The sequence below is a fragment of the Kogia breviceps genome, chromosome 2 (genome assembly GCF_026419965.1).
Source record: "Kogia breviceps isolate mKogBre1 chromosome 2, mKogBre1 haplotype 1, whole genome shotgun sequence".
In the NCBI taxonomy this organism is placed as follows: domain Eukaryota; kingdom Metazoa; phylum Chordata; class Mammalia; order Artiodactyla; family Physeteridae; genus Kogia; species Kogia breviceps.
In genome coordinates, this window is record NC_081311.1 from 45114706 (window position 1) to 45137865 (window position 23160).

Below are 23160 nucleotides of genomic sequence, written 5' to 3' on the forward strand. Positions count from 1 at the left end.
AATCCTGTGTGATGGTTTATTTTTTCTGAAGCAGAAGGCAAAGTTATCTGCTAAAAGAGAAGGAAAGCAGGAGGGTGAGAGATTTGAAAACAGTGAAGGTTTAAATAACTGCCCAGTTAGATTCATTTATAATGCTTCCTATTAACTCTCCTGTTTAAAACTCAAAAGGAAGACTCTATATCATCTTACATGATGAATTTCAAAATGACCCGTTATGTTTTTATAGAAGCAATAATTTATCATATATACAAATTTTACCTCCAGACATCTAGGCATATCATTTATTTAGAGGATTCTATTCCACATTCTTAACTGTGGCATATTGTTTGTGAAGATGGCCTCAACATCCTTGTGCACGCTGCCATTTGTATTTTGACTTCCCTATTCCCACCATCAGAAGTGGGGGTCTTCTTCTCCCTATCAATATGGACTGGCCCTATGATGTACTTCGACCTATAAAACTCCATAGAAATGACAGAAAGTGACTTCCTAACCTAGATTTTAACAGCTCTTGTAGCTCTCACTCTTGCCTTCCTGGAATGTAGCACACGAAGAAGCTCCACTTAGGCTTCTGGAAGATGAGGAACCTCATGGGAAAAGACTCAGCCAACAGTTAGTATCAACTTGTAGACATAAGAGTGAGGTCATTTAGACCACCAAGCCCCAGCTGAGCCATGAGTTGAGTGCAGCCACAAGAGGGAACCTGGATGAGATCAGAAGAACTGACCACCTGAGCCCAACTCAAATTGCCAATCCAGAGAAACATGAGCAAAGAAAACAACAGCTTTAAATCACAGTCTGAAACAATAACCTAACTTTTAATTTCACTTTTCCGTTTTAAATATACAGAAAAATTACTGAATATATAAACTTAGCACTTTTCCGTGAGAAAATCATAAATATCACATTCACTTATCATGTTATTTATTTTGCACCTAAACTTAAGACTTCTTTAATACAAAATTATCAGAGTCAGAGCCTTGAGATTTAGCTATTGATTTACTTATTAATCATGTACTGTGTATCAGAATAATTCCTGACACTGCCCATATACCAGTGAACAGAAGAGGTAAAAAACTCTGCCCACACTGGGGAGTTATGCATAAGCTAATTCCAAAACATATGTGACATCTATAATTTTCAAGAGAAGAACATGTAACAAGAAACATGTGTATTACACTAAAAATCACTCTTACCCTCATGCCAAGCACCAAGAACCCAATCTCTTCCATTAATGGGTACTTGCTGACCTGTTGCTGAATCTTCTCAGATGAAGCAAAAGGATCATAGCTTTTCCGCCCTATCTTTACATCCATTATACAGGGCTTATTAAATTTATGGGTCACATCTTCCAGTTTTAGGTATAAATCTGTTATTAAACAAAAACCCTAATTAGTAATAGGAAAACATATTACTACTCAAGGAAAAACAAAAATGAGGAAATCTTAAAACTGAGAAAAAAGTTAAAACAAGTCCAGAGTCAACAATTATTATTACTCCACCTGAAGAGAGAGGAAAAAAAAAAGACTGACCAACAAATTTATAACAGGTATAAATGTCACAGAGAAACTCTTGCAGGAGATGGAATAAATAATATTCAACCATAAACAAAAGGTATGAATTAGATATAAGGCTTCCAAGGACATTAAAAAGGCAATGAGATTATTTTAAAAGCTGTCCCAGAATACATTCTCCTTTTGAATATAGTTTATATCATATATGCCTCAGCAGATATCAGTATTTTAATAATTTTTAAGTCTTCATTTAAAAGTAGTAATAGGAATAAATCCTTCCCACAGAGGACACAACAGGTATAGGTTAAGAAAGGTAAATCACTCCATATGATGGTCACTGCCAAATATACGTTCTAGTCCTACTAGTCCCAAAGGAAATACAAATATACTGCTTTTTAGAACACAAGAAATCCTCAAAAGTTCATTTGTAAATAACTTTGCATCTTCCCTCAGAAAACTATTATAAATGGAGATTCAAGTAAAAAAATAAACATCCCAGTTATCACACACGGTAGCTGACCTTATAGTTTTAGCTTGAATAAGAGTCCAGGTGCACTGAGGGAAAGAAGTAAGGAAAGAAATTCTTCCCCCCCGCTTCCTGGGTGAATGAATCTTCCCAAATAAAGCTCTGAATGAGATCATAATTTTCAGTTACAAATGTAATATGAAGCACTTCTCGTAAAAACTTTTCCTCAAAGACAGAAGAGATTATATTTTCTTCTTATCAAAGTAACAAGGTTTTACTTCTTTAAAGTAAATAAAATTTAAGTAAATAAATTTATTTTTTAAAATTTTATCTCAGTGAAAGGAAAATGGCGAGTGGGAGGATTATAACCTTGTAGAACTAGGTGAAGTCAAGTGACAAAAAAGGAACTGCAGCCTAAGAGACCAGCACTGGCAGAAACAAGAAGGAGCATGCCACATTTTAAGAAAGTTTCTAACAAATGGACATCTTCAACAGGATAAGAAAAAGTAAAAGGTCTGTACACACACATGAACCTGCTGACAGTGAAAGGTAATGAGACAAGTAAGAATATCCTGATCAAGAAACTGGAACCCACCCATTTCTGTGCTTTAAAAGATAACAACAGGAGGGGATGAGAAGAAGAGAAAGGAGGTAGCACAGGACAGGTCCCTTCAGATTCTCTTTTCCCAATTTCAGCTACCTTGAGCAAAACAGAAGGAAACCAATCCATCCTCTCCCTAAAATTGTATAAAAATTTCAGTAACTAGGCTTATATTTCAAGTATCAGAAAAGACTAATTAGATCCTAATATAGTAAATCATTAGCATTCACAAATTTATCATCACTAATTTCCCTAACTCAAGAAACCTTAAAAGCCTTACTGAGGTGAGACTATGTATGGGTATAAAGATAGTGTGTAAACCTAGCTATCACAGCATCTATAGTTCAGTGTAGGGTTATTATTTTCTATTTGCCAATTTGGTAGTGATTAAAAGCAAAAAATAACCTGTTTGTTGTAATAAGATAGAAATGTCAGAAGCAAGAGTAGAGACTTTGCAAACTGCATATAAAATCCCTATTTTTTCCTTCTCTTGTGAAGGAGAAAAATACAAATGCAAACCTTCTTTATAGTGGGAATACAATAAATGTTTGCTGAAAGAATCAATGTTTGCCCTTCTCATTCTTACTGCCCAGGGGAACTTTGGGTTTGGCCTTCCTCATCCTGTAATAAGTTGAGCCATTCCTTTAGTAAACAGGCTTAAGTATCATCGATTTTATTTGACATTTATTTTGACTAGGCAAATGTTTGTCACTATCTTACTTTCAGATTCTTGATATGTTTTATATGATTGGAATTACCAAATAACTGCTAAATTATTGATTATTAGCGTTAAGTTAATAATCCTTAAATTAAGGCCTACTGAGAGTTGGTTTAGTGTATTCTATTAGTTCTCTGGCCTTGATTTTTTTTTAGTGAAAAGATTTTGAGATTCTCATTTCTCTTACCCTCTAAGTTATTAAAAAAAAATCAAAACCTGCATTAGAGATGCAGAGTTTTAAAAACAGAATATGATGTTATATATCTAGCAGCTTGCCACAACTGCTTTCGAATAAAATAGGTAAATAGGAAAATGAGGCATGATCTGAGCACTGAGATCTAAGCTGATTTTTTTTTACAGGTTATTATCACTAGAAATTAATCTGAATACAAATTCCCTCTGAAAAAATGCTATTAACAAATTATTTCTGTAGAAGACCATTCAACTCAAAGTAGGTCAATCTCAAGACTTAATAGCTTAAATGACAAAAGGCATTTTACAACAGGGGAGCCTCATTTATAAGGCAATGCTACAGACTGGATCACAAAGGACACTTTTTCAGCTAAGTCCCTCTGGGTATAGTGGAACAATATTTTTCAATCTTTAGGTATGCAGAAAATATGTTCTAAAACTCCATCACCAAAATCTGATGGACTAAGAATAAGATAATGTTCTATCTGGAATAGTTTAGGTTCACTGTAACCAAGGTCAAAGAAATAAATTAAACTATACTAATATGATGTTTGGAAAATAATTATGACTAATTTGATATGATGTAACTTGTAAGTAAAGACAGATTTTTGAATATTAAAGAATGAAGAGAGCTGATTTTTTCATATATACACATATATGCATGTGTGTATAAATCATAAAGACAGCAAAATAACTAGATTTACTTTTTTCAATTCTTTTTTTTTTTTTTTTTTTTTTTGTGGTACGCGGGCCTCTCACTGTTGTGACCTCTCCCGTTGTGGAGCACAGGCTCTGGACGCGCAGGTTCAGCAGCCATGGCCCACGGGCCCAGCCGCTCCATGGCATGTGGGATCTTCCCCGACCGGGACACGAACCCGTGTCCCCTGCATTGGCAGGCGGACTCTCAACCACTGCGCCACCAGGGAAGCCCTTTTAAATTCTTAAAAGCTCTATTTAGGACAACAGATTCTGATGAAGCCAGTTTGTCAGAGGTCTAAGGACTGGCATTTGTGAACCTCGGAGCTAAAAGATATTCTATTAAGCTTAGTCTTGGTATTTGTATAATAAATAATAGGACATCTATTTTTCATAAATACATGGATCTCATTAAAAGAGGTCACACTGACTAGAAGTATAGTTTAGTTTAACGGGCTGTGGCCATAAGGGATATATCTGTTATTTACATATTAATTTATGGAAAAAATATATAGAATTTCCATAGTTCCTTAATTTTTTGAGGTAAAAATCATGAAAATAACTACCAGGTATTCTAAAATACACCACTTCATGCTGTTATAAGCAGACTATTAAGTAAGACTTCTCAGTGGCTATATTGATGGCATAGTTAACATGCTCAAAATATTTATATATTTCATGCTGTTGATGATATTATGTATAAGATTACACAAGGTTACTATGAATGAAAACGCTTTTCTATTTTAAGTATATTTTCTATTTAAATATATACGATTAAATATAGTTATCTTAAATATTAATACAAATTAAATACTTACATTGTTTTCTAATACATTAAGCATAAAAAAAATTCTACTGACGGAATATAGTCCTGACACTCTAAGAAAAAAAAAGGCAGAAAATTCCCCAGTATCAAAGGAGAAAAAATTAAAAACATTTGAAATACTGTGGAAAAATTGAAAGACCTACAAAAAACTAAACAGTCAAGATGAGATAACTAGTTCTTTTAAAGGAAAGACAAGGGTGAAGACATTTAGAGAGTTGAAGGAAGACTTATTCAGATCCACTTAATGAATATTATTGATTGTATAAATCATTAGAATATGGGTTCCAAGTTTCATCACACTCTTCCCCACCATACCTAGGTACTGGCTACCATCTTCATTTCTGAACCTCCCAAAAAGGAGAAAAGGCCTGGTGGTGAATCCCTGCCCATCTATGAAGCCAAATTTCTGTATTTCACATCAATCTTCAGCTATTTCTAAGAGCAACAGAAGCTGAAAGTAAAAGGAATTATAAATAGAAGAGACCTTGAGCCTCCAAATGTGGGATAAAGGGAACAGCTAATTTCAGTCCATGCTTCCTGAAACTTGACTAGTAGCTAGATCTAGAAACCTACCAATTAATGAGACTGGAGATTACATTTCAGAACTCTCAATTTGCTCAAACCTACTTGAAGATACACTTTTTCATTCCTCCGAATAACTATCAATATAAGGCTTTTGGGGCTTCCCTGGTGGCGCAGTGGTTGGGAGTTCGCCTGCCGATGCAGGGGATACGGGTTCGTGCCCCGGTCCAGGAGGATCCCACATGTCGCGGAACGGCTGGGCCCGTGAGCCATGGCCACTGAGCCTGCACTTCCGGAGCCTGTGCTCTTCAACGGGAGAGGCTGCGGCAGTGAGAGGCCCGCATACCGCAAAAAAAAAAAAAAAAAAAAAAAAAAAAGTTTTTATTTTTTAAAGTAAATTAAAATATATTTTTTTAATTGGAAAGGGACAGGAAATTCCCTGAGACAATTGTTGGTATTACAGAACCACTCTAAATATGTATACTTCTATTGACATTTTCTCCTCTCTTTTCTCATCTTCCTCACCTCATCTTTTCATCTCAGTAGCACCAATATCTCCATTTATCTTAAAATAAGAGTATTAGAGTTTACAAAGCATCCTCATATAACGTGATCTTCACAACTCTATGTGATATTATTTTCCATTTATAGAAGAAAAGTGGAGCTAAAAAGGTTAATGAGTTAGCAAAGTTCACAAAATTTGGAAATAACCAATGTAGAAGCCAAGTCTTCTGACTTCAAAGTTACTGCTCTACAATACATTAGCAGAGATGTCCCTCAAGATTATTTGGTACTGAAGACCAAAAAGGCTGTTGATTGCTAGTAAGTCTTTGATTTTTTAAGTCTTTGATTTTTAAATCATGTGCCAGTAATCCTAAACTATAAAATATTACTTTCAATTAAAATATTTCTTCTCTTATCCAAATTCTTTCAGTATACTCTACTTTTCAAAATAATGATGCTGTTTGCTCAGTTATTCTACCCTTTTTTGTTTTGTTTTTGTCTGCACTGCATAGCATGTGGTATCTTAGCTCCCCAACCAGAGATTGAACCCGTGCCTCCTGCAGTGGAAGTGGGGAATCCTAACCACTGGACTGCCAGGGAATTCCCTCTACCCCTTCTAAATAATTTTTTAAACTGAGCATTTAACTATTCCGAGGCTAGATTAGATAAGGGAAAGGAAGGGAAGGGGAAAGAGCCAGGGAGGGAGAAAAGAAAAAAGAAAAGGAAAGGAAAGGGAAAGAAGGGGAAAGGAGAAGAGGAAAGGAGAGCAAAGCAAAGCTCACCGCCCCCCCCCATACAACTGAAATACAGAAGAATCCTAAATACCCTGGGGAAAACACTGATTTACTATTATCTGAGGATACTCACAGGGAGATACCATGATACCCTATTAATGAAACTTCACAAAAGTAGTGAATGAGTAGAAGGGAGACAAAGAACCAAGGAAAAGAACAAGCTGAAACTGTTCAGAGAAGGAGAGAAGGAGCCCCCTTCCCTTCCTGTTCTCAAAACGTGGTTCAAGCACTATCTATATCAAAAAAACTTGAAGCTTTTATTTAACAAGCATATCACTAAACTCCAACACAGATCTGCATAATCAAAATGTCTGGGAATTGAGCCTATTAATTTGCATTTTAACAGGCCTATGGGTTATTCTTAAACTCAGTCAAGTTTGAAACTCTTCCCTCATTCATGAATCTTCTTCAATAGTTAGCAGTCATGCTACCAGTTTAACTGAATTCTGTCTGCTGTTAAAGGCCTTGATGTGGCAAATACTGCTTCAAGTATTAACTAATATTAAGAAAGAAATGCTATGCCCTTACATAGATCATTTTGTCCTCTAACTATGAAACTTACCAGTATTTTTTAAAAGACTGCTATTTAAAGCATGCAGGTGGGGGATGAAGGAGTGAGACAGAAGATAGGGAGGAAGGTACACAAAGAAAATATTTTTCTTGATTTTCTTTTTTCAAAATGGGAAAAGAAATTGCTCAATATGTTCAGAAGGGGCTTCCCTGGTGGCGCAGCCGTTAAGAATCCACCTGCCAATGCAGGGGACACGGGTTCGAGCCCTGGTACAGAAGATCCCACATGCCACAGAGCAACTAAGCCCGTGCACCATAACTACTGAGCCTGCGTGCCACAACTACTGAAGCCCGTGGGCCTAGAGCCCATATTCCACAACAAGAGAAGCCACTGCAATGAGAAGCCCATGCACTGCAACAAAGAGTAGCCCCCACTCGCCACAACTAGAGAAAGCCCGCACGAAGCAACAAAGACCCAATGCAGCCAAAAATAAATAAAATAAATAAATCTATTTTTTTTAAAAAAAGAATGTTTGGAAAAAAGAACATCTGTAAATTAATACAGTATTAAATACTAGTATATATATTTTCATTCAATTATAAGAGATTGGTCATTAATTTGTATATGCTATCTAAGAAACTGGTTATGAACAGCAAAAATATTAATATGTTTTCTTTAATAAAGAAGAGAAAAAGTAGTAAGAAAAATGGATATATTGTTTTTATATACTAGGCTTAATATTATTTAAGCCTTTTAAAAAGCAACTCTCATGAATTAAGACTAAAAGATGTATTTTAAAGAAAAGATTACCATTTGGTGCAGTGGGAGGTGACCAGATACCGTAATATTTTGGCAAATATTTTCGTAGCTCTAAAAGAACACCATCAGTACAATCAGCAGCATAAACCTGAAACAAAGAGAAATATAATATTTGCATGTTAGTTTCTTATAATGCTTTATTTATAATTGCCCCACACATTTCGCAAATAACACACTACTGTTGAATCATAATTTATCTGGTATGAGTTTTAACTGGAAGTAAATCTGGGAAAATAAAAAAAGATTACTATGTGTCTTCAATGAAAAACCATGTACTGTTTAGAGCACATTCTTCTTGGTTATGTAATTCTAGCCTTTCACTGTCCTTGAACTATTTTACAACAAAGTAAGTTGTAGATAACTCTTAGCAAATGCAAAAGAATTCTTGCCAATAGACATGAAAATAAATTCTGGCCAGAGGAGGGTCAAATGACTTCCCTCCAACCCCCCTGAAAGGGGAGAGTTTACAGTGTTCTTATGTACACTCATTTCACCTTCCCTTTAAGCCATATACATTTGTGCTTCTTTGACTTCTCTTTTGAACCAGTTTTAAATCTGCCTAGTTCCCTCATTAAATGATGAATTTAACAAAATCTTTACCATGTATTTATTTTATATCTCTAAGGAAATTGTGATTTTACCTCAAAAAAAGTATCGTTTAACTCAATGCAAGTCCAACTATTATTGCTCATTTAATTCTTCGATTTATAGCCAGTAATTCTAAAAAAAGACTAGAAATATCCAGATATCCTGGAACTAAGATTCTTAACTTTTTTCCTAGAAAAGGAGAGAAAATATTTTTGTTTTAAAAACAACTTGTAAGACATCTTATCCCATTAACTCTTGCCAAATGAGGTCTACCTAATTATCCAAAACCACTTAAGTTTACTCATGTAAAATGCTCATGAAATCTCAGTATCAGAATTCTATGTGTCACACCACATTTGTCAAGTAGTTACATACAACATAATTCTACACAATAAACTCAAGTATGGCAGAAACTCACCAAATATCCACATGATACATGGTATTTCCCAGGTTCCCCTATTGAAATATGAGCAGAAGTGATATTAGTCACTTCTGGGCCAAGGTAATTAAGAGCAGGGTGTACCTTATCATCCCTCTGTTCCTGGCACAATGAGAGTTAAGGGCACAGAGTGTTCATGATGACCTAACAACAAGATGGAGGAACCAAGTGTATCTCTATGTACTTACCTAAAGAAGTCTATGATATATTTATAAGTGAAAGGATAGAAACTGGAAGAGTAGAAAGGTAAACTTTCTCTTCTTACTTTAAATATTTTTTAAAGTAGTAAGACTGGTATTTACTACAATATGCCAAGCAAGATAACCTGAAAAGCTTTCTACCTAGAAATGTAGGAAAAAATATAACAAATATTTTCTTAAACACATAACTGAGCTCCCAAGGTTAAAAAGGAAATTCATAGGGATCTAAAATAAAGAGGAAACCCAAAGTGCTAAGCTGAGCAGTGATGTTGGGCTCACAGAGGTCCACTCTGAAGACTTGAACCAAAGGATATCTGAACTTAAGGACTAGTCATAGATAAAGATAGAGCTACTATACTGAAACAAGGAGAGTAAATAAAGAATGTTTTGGTCAGGCTGATAGAGAAAAAGAGAAAAACAGCAAATAAACAATATCAGGAATTAAAAGGGAGTCATAACTAAACTAGCATAGCATTTTAAAAAATACTATGAAGAAATCTGCCAGGTGGGTAATTATATAAAACAAACTATAATCTGTATTTTACTATCACATTAACAAAGAAAAAATCAAGACATTTAAGAAACTGAATCATTAGTTTAAAAATACATCCCTTGGGGAAGGGTAAGCTGGGACAAAGTGAGAGAGTAGCACTGACATATATGCACTACCAAATGTAAAGTAGATCGAAGCAGCAGCATCGCACAGGGAGATCAGCTCGGTGCTTTGTGACCACCTAGAGGGGTGGGATAGGGAGGGTGGGAAGGAGATGCAAGAGGGAGGGGATATGGGGATATATGTATACATATAGCTGATTCACTTTGTTATACAGCAGAAACTAACACAATATTGTAAAGTAATTATACTCCAATAAAGTTGTTTCAAAATATATATATACACACACACACATCCCTTCCAAGGAAAGAATGAGAGAAAAAAAGATGGATGGAAAGAAGGAAAGGAAGAAAATGAGACAACAGGCCACTCTGATGAATTCATAGGTTAAGTTTTATGAAGCCTTTAAGGAACAAAATCCTTATCTGATACAAATTCTTCCACAAAATAGAGAAAGAAATGCTTCTCAACTCATTTTATGACGCTAAAAGAAACTTGATAGCAAAACCAGACAAGGACAATATGTGAAGAAACAATAGTCCAATCTCACTTATGAGTATAGCTGGAAAAAAATCTTAAATAAAACACTAGAAAACAAAATCCAGTAATGCATATTATTAAAAAACAAATTTAAAAAGACATGTCCAAGTAGGTTTTATTTCAAAAATGAAAGGTAGTGTAATGTTAGAAATCTATTATGGCATTTACCACATTAACAGATTAAAAGAGGAAACTCATATGACCTTTTCAATAGATACAGAAAGGCAGCTGAAAAATATTCAATACCCATTCGTATTTTGAATTGTTTCTTGAAATAAAAATAGGAAGGATGTTACGTATCTTCTTCTCCTTCTCCAAGAAGCTCATATGAATCGACTGTATCAAGGGGAGTTCCTTGCCCTCTTGCCATTGTCTCTTCCTGGTACAAGAGACTGGAGGGTAGGAGAAGACTTGAGGTCAGCTTATTTACTTCTCTAGTTCCCTCCTTATCAGTTCAAGTCTTCTCATAAAGCTACCTTCCCTGAGTTCCAGCAACCACTCCCTCTCCTTGCCGATTAGGCCCAGGGATGGTAGGGCATTATCTCTTGCAGGTGGCCTTAAACTCTGACTACAGTCCTTTTATTAAACTGACAGAGTGCACCATTTGTTCCTTGACAGAATCTTGACTCACAAAGAAAGCAATTTCCTTAACCTGGGGAGAAGCACCTCTCAAAAACTTAGATTGAAAGTCATACTTTAAAGGGGAAATGTTAGAAGCACTTCTACTAAATGAGAGGAAGATGCTCCCACCATTGCTTCAATTAGGCACTGAACTAAAGTCCCTGACTGCAAGGGATGCAGGTTTGATCCCTGGTCGGGGAACTAAGATCCCACATGCCTCTCAGTGCAGGCAAAAAAAAAAAAAAAAGATTTCAGCAAGATTACTATATATAAGAACACTATACAAATATCTATTTCATTCTAGTGTATTAGCAATCATTGGAAAACTTAATTCAAAAAAATACTATTTACAATAGAAACAAAAAATAAGGTACCTAGAATAAATCCAACAAATTATGTGTGACTTTTACAGAGTAAATATAAAATACTTTCCTCAAAAAAGAAGCAGTGTTAGCAGTTAAAAGCATATTCTAGAGATAAGACTGCCTATATTCAAATCCAGGGGCCATCATTAACTGTTTGAATGATCTTTGTCAAATTATTTAAACTAATTATGCCTTAGTATAAAATGAGGATAAAAATAGTACCTAACTCACAGGTTGTTGTTAAATGAGCTAATGGTGGTAAAGCATTACAGCAGTACTTGTTTTGGTTTGCATCATTGTTTTACTTGCACTAAATTTAAGAGCTAGAGTTATAAAATTCTTAGAAGAAAATATAAGCCTAAACCTTCATGACCTTAAATATGACACAAAATCTAAGCTTCAAAGGACACTAACAAGAAAGTGAAAAGACAACCCAAAGAACAGGAGAAAATATTTACAAATCACATATCTGATACAGGATTTGTATCTAAAACATGGAAAAAAGGTAAAGACAACCTAATGAAAAAATGAGCAAAAGATCTAACTAGACGTTACTCCAGAGAAGATACACACATGGCCAATAAGTACATGAAAATATGTTCAACATCATTAGCTATTAGGGAAATGAAAATCAAAACAAACCACAATAAGTTTCACACTCACTTGAATGTCAATTAAAAAAAAAAAAAAAAACTAACAAGTGTTGGTGAGGATATGGAGTAACTGGAACCCTCATACATTAGTGGTGAAAATGTAAAATAGTGCAGCCACTTTGGGAAACACTTCCAACAGTTCCTCAGTAGTTAAGTGTAGAATTACTATATGACCCAGCAATTCCACTCCTGGGTATATATCTGAAAGAACTGGAAACAGGTACTCGAACAAATACTTATACATAAATGTTCATAAAAGCACTACCTACAAAAGCCAAAAGATGGAAACAATCCGAATGTTCTTCAATGGGTGAATGGATAAACAAAATGTGGTATGTAAGTATAATGGAGTATTACTCAGCCATAAAAAGGAACAGAGTACTAATGCATACCACAAACCTTAAAAACATGCTCAACAATAGAGGCTAGACACAAAGTCACATATTGTGAAACTCTAATTATACGAAATAATCTGAATAGGTAAGTCCATAGAAAGCAGATTGGTGGTTGGCAGGGATTAGCGGGAGGGAGGAATAGGGCATCATGGCTTAATGGGTTCAGGGTTTTCTTTCATGTGATAAAAATGTTCTGTAACTAGACAGAAGTGGCAGTTGCAAAACACTGTGAATGTTCTGAAAAATACTCCTAGCACACCACTGTAAAGCAATTATACCCCAATAAAGATGGTAAATAAATAAATAAGTTTTTTTTAAAAGTACTCCTAGTAATATGGTTAATTAGATGTTAAGTACCCCCCTTCACCCCTACCCTCCTTTGGAGTTGCACAGTACACATTAGCACATTCAAGGCTCTAAGAAATCCTGTAGTAAAAAAACACCGATTTAAACTCAGCATTTCTGAGAAATACAGTCTCTCAGCTAAGCGTTTTTCAAAATGTAGGTCACAACCCATCAACTGAAATCAATTTAGTAGATCAAATCTTTAAAAAATGAAGTAGAGTAGAAAATACTAGAATGCATCGGTAAAGATAAGCATTGTATTTCTTGAAGCTTTTGTTTCAGTCACATACACAATATACTAAGACATTCTGTCAGATGTATTTTTTACTGAGTCATCACCAGAAGACTATGAAAAACACTTTGAATACAACAAAACAAATCTTACCTCACTTACCATATTATAGAATTCCAGCTCTCTTGGACCCCTTGGAGGTGGCTGCAACTGTTTCAAAACTGTGCCATCTGGATGTTGCAGTATACCTACAGAACAAAAGTCACATATTTTAAAATGGTTTAAATAATAGTGTATCTTGCATCATAGATTTGTTCCTAAAGTTACAGATAAACCACTTTCATAAATTTAAGGGATTCCTTACACTTATTTCAGAAACTTTAACATTTAACCAACATATTTCAGTGCTTATTATATGCAAAGCACCAGAACACAAATTCTAAAAATCTTGGTTTTATTGTCTCCAACCACTGCTTCCCTTGTAGCCCCCTCAGACTTTCTAATAAATAGAACACATGTAAATTTTTACAGAAATTCTTCAGTAATAGACTTCCCAGGAGATGTTAATTTATAGTTAAATAAGAAGCAAGTTAAAAGCAGTAGCATAAATTGATCCCACTTTTATTAAGCAAACAAAAAAATGTTAACAATGGTTCTATATGAATTTCCTACTTTGTAATTATTTTGTTTCTCTCATTTGTTATAAGAAAGCAACTTAAATTTTTTCCTGATTCAGATGCACTGTGTACAGTTGTACAGATAGCATGAGGGCACCTAGGCAATGGGAGAAGTGGGGGGTGAAATCAGGGGCCAAGCCTGGAGCAGGAAGGGGTACCTTTTTATAATATGTCTACTCAAAGGGAAAATCTTTTTCTAAAGCCATCACATCATTATACTAGCACTGCCCCTGTCACTATGCCATGAAGATTCATTCCCAAGTTTATATGTTAAAATCTTAAATTTTCATATATTGAGATTTCATAAAATCACGTTAGTTAGAACACAACATAGCTCAAGTAAATCTATTTACAATTTTGCTAAAATACATCACTTAAGTTTCTATTTCTTTTGGCAATGCCAGGAATTTTTAATCATGACGAAAATGCAGAGTTTAATCAACAGAGGCAGAAAGTACCAACTTAAGAGAAACAGTAATCAAGTTTATTTGTTTTAAGTCCTAGTTATAGACTAGAAGGAAGGTAAACATTAATTCATATGGATAAGATTGGTTGGTAGGGGTTTTGGGACTTCAAGGAGCAGTCTAATAGAGGTAAAAGTTACTAAAGAGAAATTCTATTCCCAAAGGCTGGGATATAGAACAAGAAAGGCCTTCACTCCCATGGTAATAAACATTTTCAATAGGCTAATGAAGAATGGTAGATGTAAAAACTCCTTGATGAACTGAACTGTGGTTGCGGGGGGGGGGGAATGGGGCATTCATAAGTGAGAAGAGAACCATGAAGCTTCCCTACCTTGGGGCAGACACCTCATCTAGAGACAGGTGAACCTGCCATTAGACAAATATTTTAGCAGGCAAGCAGAAATCAGCCAGACTGTAGACAACAGGGGGGTGTAGCAGGATGGATTAGAGACAATAGTCCTAACACAAAAATAGATTGCTTGGTCCAGCAATTCTCCCACACTACTCACTCTGCAAAACACCCCCTCCAAGTTTTTAGAGAAAGCAGACATGGAGTAGAAGATAGTAATACCAGGCATTCTCCCAGTGAATGAATTCCAGGATCTAAAAGTAAACCAATAGTACCTTATACTGCAGCCAAATACCTCACAGCCAAAAACCTCACAGCCAAAAAACAGTCATGATAAGAAAGGAAGCATCTTGGAAGGCTGAACCAATACCAGATGAACTGAATCTAAGACTGCAGCCCACACCAGCTCAATTAAATTCAAAGGGGAATATGATTTATCAGCCCCTCACCCTAAACAGAGGGAAGGGCTTATACTCTATGTGGAGCAAAACAAAACAAAAAATAGTACACTTCAGGGGACTTCCCTGGTAGTCCAGTGGTAAAGAATCCGCCTTCCAATGCAGGGGATGTGGGTTCGATCCCTGGTCGGGGAACTGAGATCCCACATGCCGTGGGGCAACTAAGCCCTCGAGCCACAACTACAGAGCCCCCGTGCTCTGGAGCCCGCGTGCCACAACCAGAGAGAGAAAACCCGCACGCCACAACTAGAAAGACACCCACCTGCCAAAACGAAGATCCCGTGTGCCGCAACTAAGACCAGACACAGCCAAAAATAAAGATAAATAATAATAAACTTTAAAAAATAATAAATATTCCAAAATGAGTAAATATACTGATGTCTGGGGAGACAGAGTTCTCTGTGAGAAAAAAGGGAGATATGAATACAGAACAGGGGGAGGTAAAGAACCCTGTGATATTAGATTTTAATTATAGGTATGAATATAAACTTTTTAAGAATATGAAATTATTTATTTCTTAATCTAGTCTGCTGAAAGGACAAACAGCAACCACACTAAAGGAGCAATAAATACACCTGTTGCCTAGATTGTGGTTTTTAAATACCATTTACACCCAAAGGAACTAGGTTCTTGAAGAAAATAGTGGTTCATTCTAGGACCAGGACAGGGAAAGTACAAGATGAACATGGGACATCTTTTTATGCCGCAACGTGAGAAAATGCTTTAAAAGAAAATATGGAAATGTTAAAAAGGCACAGGAGGGACTTCCCTGGTGATTCAGTGGGTAAGACAGCCAAAATAAATAAATAAATATTTAAAAAAAAAAAAAAAAAAAAAAGAAGGCACAGGAGCCGGCTTAAAGAAGCTCCCACTACCGAAATCTGGGACAACTGAGCATCAAAATAAGTAGCAACAATAATGGATAAGACCCATTCACTGAAACTTGAAAAATCCATTACTCCATCCTACTAATTAAAGAGAGAGACAGAGACAGAGGAGGGAAATCTATATTCCTTATAGAAGAATGCCACAAAAAAAAAAAAAAAGCGACTTCCCTGGCAGTCCAGTAGTTAAGACTCTGTGCTTCCACTGCAGGGGGCACAGGTTTGATCCCTTGTCCTGGAACTAAGATCCTACCTGCCATGCTGTGCTGCCAAAAAAAAAAAAAAAAAAAAAAAAAAAGGAAAAAAGAATGACAACTAACAAATGTAGCAGGAATAAGAGAGTTAGAACATTACCATTTTCCAACTAACAGTAATTAGTGAGTTGGTCAAATATCATCAATGGGTGCTTACAACATTTGATGAAAACTTTGATGAGAAACGTGATATTTTAAGTCTCAAAATATTCCTCTCAAATTATTTACTTACAATAGGAAAAATAAAACTTCACAGTGGAAAAATCTGGCAGATATCATTTATTGGGTTGGCCAAAAGGTTCGTTCGGTTTTGTCCATAAGCTGGCTCTAGTAGTGCTTAGTTGTCTTTAACTTCATTCGAAACAATTTTGTTAGATTATATTGTGACAGCTGTCATTATCAGCGTGGATTAAAAAAACTTATCAAAACTGGTGAATTTTTGTGTAGCCATTTTAATATTGAAGATGGAAGAAAAAAAGCAACAGTTTTGGCATATTATGCTTTATTATTCCAAGAAAGGTAAAAACGCAACTGAAATGCAAAAAAAGATTTGTGCAGTGTATGGAGAAGGTTCTGTCACTGACCAAACGTGCCAAAAGTGGTTTGCGAAGTTTCCTGCTGGCGATTTCTCACTGCACGATGCTCCACGGTCGGGTAGACCAGTTGAAATTGATAATGATTAATCAAATTGAGACATTAATTGAGAACAATCGACGTTATATCACGTGATAGATAGTCGACATACTCAAAATATACAAATCAAGGGTTGAAAATCATTTGCACCAGCTTGGTTATGTTAATCGCTTTGATGTTTGGATTCTACATAAATTAAGCGAAAAAAATCTTCTTTCCACATGCAATTCTCTACTTAAACATAACGAAAACGTTCCGTTTTTAAAACAAATTGTTACACGTGATGAAACATGGATACTGTACAATAATGTGTAACTGAAGAGACTGTGGGGCAAGCAAAATGAAGCACCACCAACCACACCAAAGGCTGGTCTTCATCCAAAGAAGGTGATGTGTATATGGTGGGATTGGAAGGGAGTCCTCTATTATGAGCTCCTTCCAGAAAACCAAACGATTAATCACAAGAAGTACTGCTCCCAATTAGACCAACTGAAAGCAGCACTCGACGAAAAGCATCTGGAATTAGTCAACAGAAAACACATAATCTTCCATCAGGATAATGCAAAACCGCATGTTTCTTTGATGACCAGGCAAAAACTGTTACAGTTTGGCTGGGAAGTTCTGATTCATCCGCCGTATTCACGAGACATTGCACCTTTGGATTTCCATTTATTTCGTCTTTACAAAATTCTCTTAATGGGAAAAATTTCAATTCCCTGGAAGATTGTAAAAGGCACCTGGAACAGTTCTTTGCTCAAAAAGATTAAAAGTTTTGGGAAGACGGAATTATGAAGTTGCCTGAAAAATGGCAGAAGGTTACTAGAAGAAAATGGTGAATACAATGCTGAATAAAGTTATTGGTGAAAAGGAAAAATGTGTCTTTTATTTTTCCTTAAAAACAAAAGGAACTTTTTGGCCATCCCAATATATCATCAGTAATGCAACTGACATCCTGTGCTTTATAATATGATGCTTCAAGAAAACAACATAATTCATAAGTATTTTTACCAAAAATGCATTCATCTGACTCTAAGCATGAGGAAAAAGTCAGACAAACTTAAAGAATATTCTAAAAAGCCATATGCCTATACTCTTCAAATATTTCAGTTATGAAACATAAAGAAAAAATTTAAAAACTGCTCCATATGACAGGCAACTAAAGGCTCATAACAACTAAATGCAATGTATATAGCCTTAGAAGGGGAAAAACTGTTATAAAGAATATTAGGGGAAAATTGCTATAAAGAATACTATAGGAATAATGGCAAAAGCCAAATGGAAATATTCTGGAATTGATAATTTTACCATGGTTAGGTAAGAAAATATTCTTATTTTTAGAAGATACACAATTACTTAGAGGAAAGGGGTCATGATGCCTGCAATTTTTAAAAAATGGTTCTGCAAAATCATTACCATATGCAGAGAGTAATAAAGCAAATGTGGCAAAACATTAATAATAGGTAAACTAGATGAATGGTAATATATTCATTCAGTTCGTTGTACTATACTTGCAACTTTTCTAAATTTGAAATGTTCCCCCACACACAAATTCTTTAAAAAGGAAGCATGGGGCTTCCCTGGTGGCGCAGTGGTTGAGAGTACGCCTGCCGGTGCAGGGGACACAGGTTCGTGCCCCGGTCCGGGAAGATCCCACATGCCACGGAGCGGCTGGTTCCGTGAGCCATGGCCGCTGAGCCTGTGCGTCCGGAGCCTGTGCTCCGCAACGGGAGAGGCCCATGTACCGCAAAAAAAAAAAAAAAAAAAAAGGAAGCATGATTTACAGTAGCATCAAATACCTAGGGAAAATCTAGTGTAAGACCTTTACACTGAAAACTATGTCTAAGAGAATTAAAGAAAGCCTAAATAAATGGAGAGATAGACCATATTCAAATACTGGAAGACTCAGGATTATAAAGAAATCAAATCGCATCAAAGCAATCTATAGATTCAAAGCAGACACAAAATCTTATCAGGTTTCTTGGGGAAAATGACTAGTTGATTTAAAATCTATACAGAAATGCAAAGGGCCAGAAATAGTCAAGATAATCTTGAAAAAGAAAGTGGGATGTTTATTCTACCACACACCAAGACTTATTATACAGCAGCTTAAATTAAGACAATGAAGTATTATTGCTAGGATAAACAAATCAGTGAAGCAAAAGTCCAAAAGGAAATTCAGGAAATTGAAATAACTGGGGTATATGCACAATACAGTACAAATGAGCTGTAAAAAACAATGAGGAAGCACTCTATGAACTGATAATACTGATTTTTAGAAGATATTGTTAAGTTTAAAAAGTAACGTCCACAATAGTATATATAGCATATCACTTTTTGTGTCAGAAAGAAGGGAAAATGAGAAAACTTACAGAGATCTGCTTATTTCTGCAACAAGAAACTCAGAAAGGATAAATCAGAAAACAAGGAAATTGGTTACCTACAAGGGATGCTGAGAAATCGGATCGAGTGATAGGAAATAGAGTGACACTTCTGATATACCTTTTTGTAAAGTTTTGACTTTTGGAAGCATAGTAATTTTATAACCATTCAAAAATATTGATATATCATTGAAGGAAAGGAACTGAATTTAAACAGAAACAAATGAATCCAACTGTATTTCAAATGAATAATATTACCATTGAGAAGAGGGGGGTAAAAATAACCAAACACAAAAAAAATCCTAAACCAAATAACTTTTGAAGAGTTTCCAACCACATACCTTCAGTAAAAGGGAATCTCATCTTGCACTCTTTATTCTAGGTTTGTTTTCTAGAGTAGTATGGGTATAGAAATCCTGAAGATTATAGGATTAAGAAAAAAAAATTAATATTGCTGGGAGCCAGGTTCTCACTGAGGCAAACAGGAAACAAATTTAGAATCAGGAAAAGGAAAAAAACCCTGTGGAGTTGGAATGAAACTGGAAATATCAGTATGTACTTATGATTTCTAAAATATTTATATATACTTTTTAGTTACGTGTATTGAAAAGACCTGGAAGCAATGACACCCTAGGGGCAATGAGCAAACCTGCACCCAGATCTTGGTTTCTAAATACCATTTCCCATTAAAAATGAACCAAGGCTCCTTAGAGAAAATGGCTGGTTCCAGAGCTGGGAAGGGAAGGCACGAGAAAAGGCGAAAATAACTTGTGACAGAAAGGAAGGAAGTACTCCCAATTGGCCAAATCTAGGACAATTTGGACAGCAAAATAAACAAGTTCTATAATGGGTTATGACACTTTATAAAATAAGAATACACGACTCCAAAGTGATCATAAAAAAGAACACACATGCATAGTAGTAATGGAGGACTATTTTTTTTCCTTTTCTTACAAAGTCAACTATACTTCAATAAATAAAATACTGACTATATTCCCTGTGTTGTACATTACATCCTTGTAACTTATTTTATACCTCAGTTTGTAGTTTGTACCTCTTAATCCCCTTCCCGTATTTTGCTCCTCCCACTGCCCCTCCCCTCTAGTAACCATTAGTTTGTTCTCTGTATCTGTGAGTGGAAGGCTTTTTTTTTTTCTTCCTCTCTGAGGGCTATTTCTTACAACAGAATGCTGACTGTTAAAATAGAGGGAGTAGTAGAATTGGAAAAATCACAATTTTTCAACTATCAGAGTAAAGGCTGCTTCAGGCAAGAATCATCAATAGATATCTAATCTAGGGGTAAAGTATGAGGATCCCAATATCTGCATGATCTTAAAGCATCTCTCCATAGACAGCTTATTGTTGCAAGGTGGAAAATATTAACTATGTACTAGAGAAGCCAGACCACACTTGGACCAGATGATCAAGTTAATATCACTAATAATGGGCAGACAGACACTGTGGACTTTAGACGTGATACCCTAAGAAGGACACACTTTTATAATGTTCCATCCAGAAATGTATCACCTGAATCTCATCATAAGAACCCATCAGAAATCAAAATTAAACAACATTTTATAAAATAACTAGCCTGTACTCTTCAAAATTGATAATATCATAAAATTAAAAAAAAGAAAGGCTGAGAAACTTACAAATTAAAGAATTCCAAGAGACATGACAACTAAATGCAACAAATGATCCTGGACTAGTTCCTATGCCGAAAAAAACAAATATGATAAAAGACATTATTGGAAGAGTTGACAAAATCAGAATATGGACTACAGATTAAAGCATTGTATCACGGTTAAATTTTCCATATTTGATAAATGTGCTGTGGTTACAGAAATACACACTAAAGTACATTCTTAGGAGATACTCGCTGAAGTATTACTGTGTAAAAGGGCATGATATATACAACCTACTCTCAAATAGTTCAGAAAAAAAATTATGTATCAATATATAGAGAGAGCTAACTTCAAGGAACTAACAAGTTAACTAACAATTTAATGGGGAGAAAGGCACGCAACTGACACATAATTAACCCCTAATTTTGAAAAAGAGAAAAGGAGTAGGTAAAGATCAAAGTAGTGGGAAATGTTCTTTGGGAAATAACATACATTCAATCTCATCCATTTTCAAAAATCCTTGAGTGGTTTTCTACAAGCACAATACACGGTGGGAAAAAAACAGTGCTCTGAAGCAGGACCCTTGGTTTCCAGATTCTACACACAGTAGCTTTGCGACTTTAGGCTTGTCACTTAACCAGCCTTGGCTTCAGTTACCTCGCCTAAAAATGTCAGCATTATCTTACCAGCCTAAACCGGAATCATCTTACCAGCACAAACCAAATTGTCAGGTCTAAGAGCCGCATTACTCACATACGCCTCCATCTGATTTCCCAAGTAATCATGGCCTAGGAACCAGTGTAAGCTAGGTGAAGTCCAGCTTCTAAACCGAACTTTTACATCACCAAGAGAATTAAAAGGCCCTGGATTGTGCTTTAAACGCCGTGACTCAAAAAAATGTACTACACAGGCCATGACACTATCTTATAAAGATGATCAAGAATAACTGATTGTCTTATCTGTGTACCATCCTAGTACAATAGTAGGGTGTGTATTTCCTACCGTGAATCCGAGTTTCAGCATTCCTGAAACCACGCCTCCCGGAGAAATCAGAAAAACCTCTCAAGGGGGCGCGGAGAGAGATCCCGGATAAACCAGGACAAGCTTCCAAAACCAAAACGCAAACAAACAAACATTCTAAAACAAAAAACAAAAAAAAACCCACTTGTTTCTTCCCCTCCAGCTATGCAGCTGCACCCAAAAGAGAAGCACTAGATTAGCATCATCTGCATTTCATTCCTTTTCTTTTGCAATACTAGCTGCCCGCCTATAATAAACAGACCTAGTGCTCAGGGGAGAATTTACTTCCCCGTCCAGTAAAAACGAAGTTCCTTATTTTCACTAACAACGAAAGCCATCTTCAATCAATACCCACCCTCCCTGGGATGACCAGACACTCTTCTCCCCGCCACCTCCTGCTGCCCGCCTGACGCCCCACACCCCAGAAAATCGTCCCACTTTTCGAGCCCCTGCTGCACGGGTCGCGAGGCTCTGGGGGAAAGCGGAAGAGACCGGGGGTGCGGCGTACACCCGGAGGGGCGTCCGGCCCGGATAGCGAGCCCCAGGCTACCTCGGCCGGCCCGGGGCTCGCGAAGGCGGAAGGGGTGCGGCGATCTGCGCGCCACCCCCACTTACCCACTTTGTCCTTCCCGTACATGTGCCCGGCCACCTGATGCGAGAGGGGCACGCAGCCGTTGAGGAAGCGGAGCCTGCCGCCCGCCGACTTCGGGGTGCCCTCACGGACTGTCTCGCCCGCCGGTGGGGTCCGCATTTCTGGGGGGCCGGGCGCCTCGAGCCGGAGAGGGGATGGCGGCTCCGTTGCCATTACGGAGAGCTGAAGCGGCAACAGCAGCGAGAGCAGGGAAAAAAATAAGGCGGAGGGAGGGGACGCCGGAGAACCCGGGGGTCGCTCAGGCTCGGCCGCGAGGAGGCCCGGGGGTTCCTGCGGCTGGTGCCCTCTGTGGCCCGAGGACGGGGCCCATGACGCCGCGAAGGCGCGGGCTCTGTCCTGCCCAACTCTCGGCGGAGCGCGGCTCTCGGCTCCCGGCTCCCGCTGCTCAGCCGCCGCGGCCGCCGACCCGGGCGCAGCCCAGGAGACTGACCCCAGCGGAGGAGCGGCGTCGGCGGTGGCGCCCCGCGCTCCCTGGGGCCTTGACGGCGACGGCGGCCCCACCTCCCGTGCCCCCGCCCCCTCCCGCCGTCCTCCAGTCCCCTTAGCTGCCGCGCGCGCGTCAGCGCCGCCGGCATCGCCGCCTCCGCCGCGAGCTTCCTACTGCGCGACTCG

At 37.2% G+C, this 23160-nt stretch overlaps 1 protein-coding gene across 4 annotated transcripts in view; it reads right to left on the reverse strand.

The window, feature by feature from the left end:
• IPMK (inositol polyphosphate multikinase) overlaps positions 1-23061 on the reverse strand; it is a 40476-nt gene extending 17415 nt beyond the window's left edge. Inside the window, exons 1-4 of one of the 4 annotated variants that reach the window (XM_059055214.2) lie at positions 22512-23061; positions 13317-13402; positions 8155-8251; positions 1197-1369 (exon numbers count right to left, since the gene is read on the reverse strand). In XM_059055214.2, the coding sequence (XP_058911197.1) occupies positions 1197-1369; positions 8155-8251; positions 13317-13402; positions 22512-22701 (546 nt within the window). In that variant the 5' untranslated portion in view covers positions 22702-23061. Of the gene's footprint in view, positions 1-1196; positions 1370-8154; positions 8252-13307; positions 13403-19592; positions 19668-22511 lie in introns of those variants that run through there. The other 3 variants (XM_059055215.2, XM_059055213.2, XM_067025126.1) reach the window with 3 other exon arrangements.
• Positions 23062-23160: the final 99 nt, after the last annotated feature.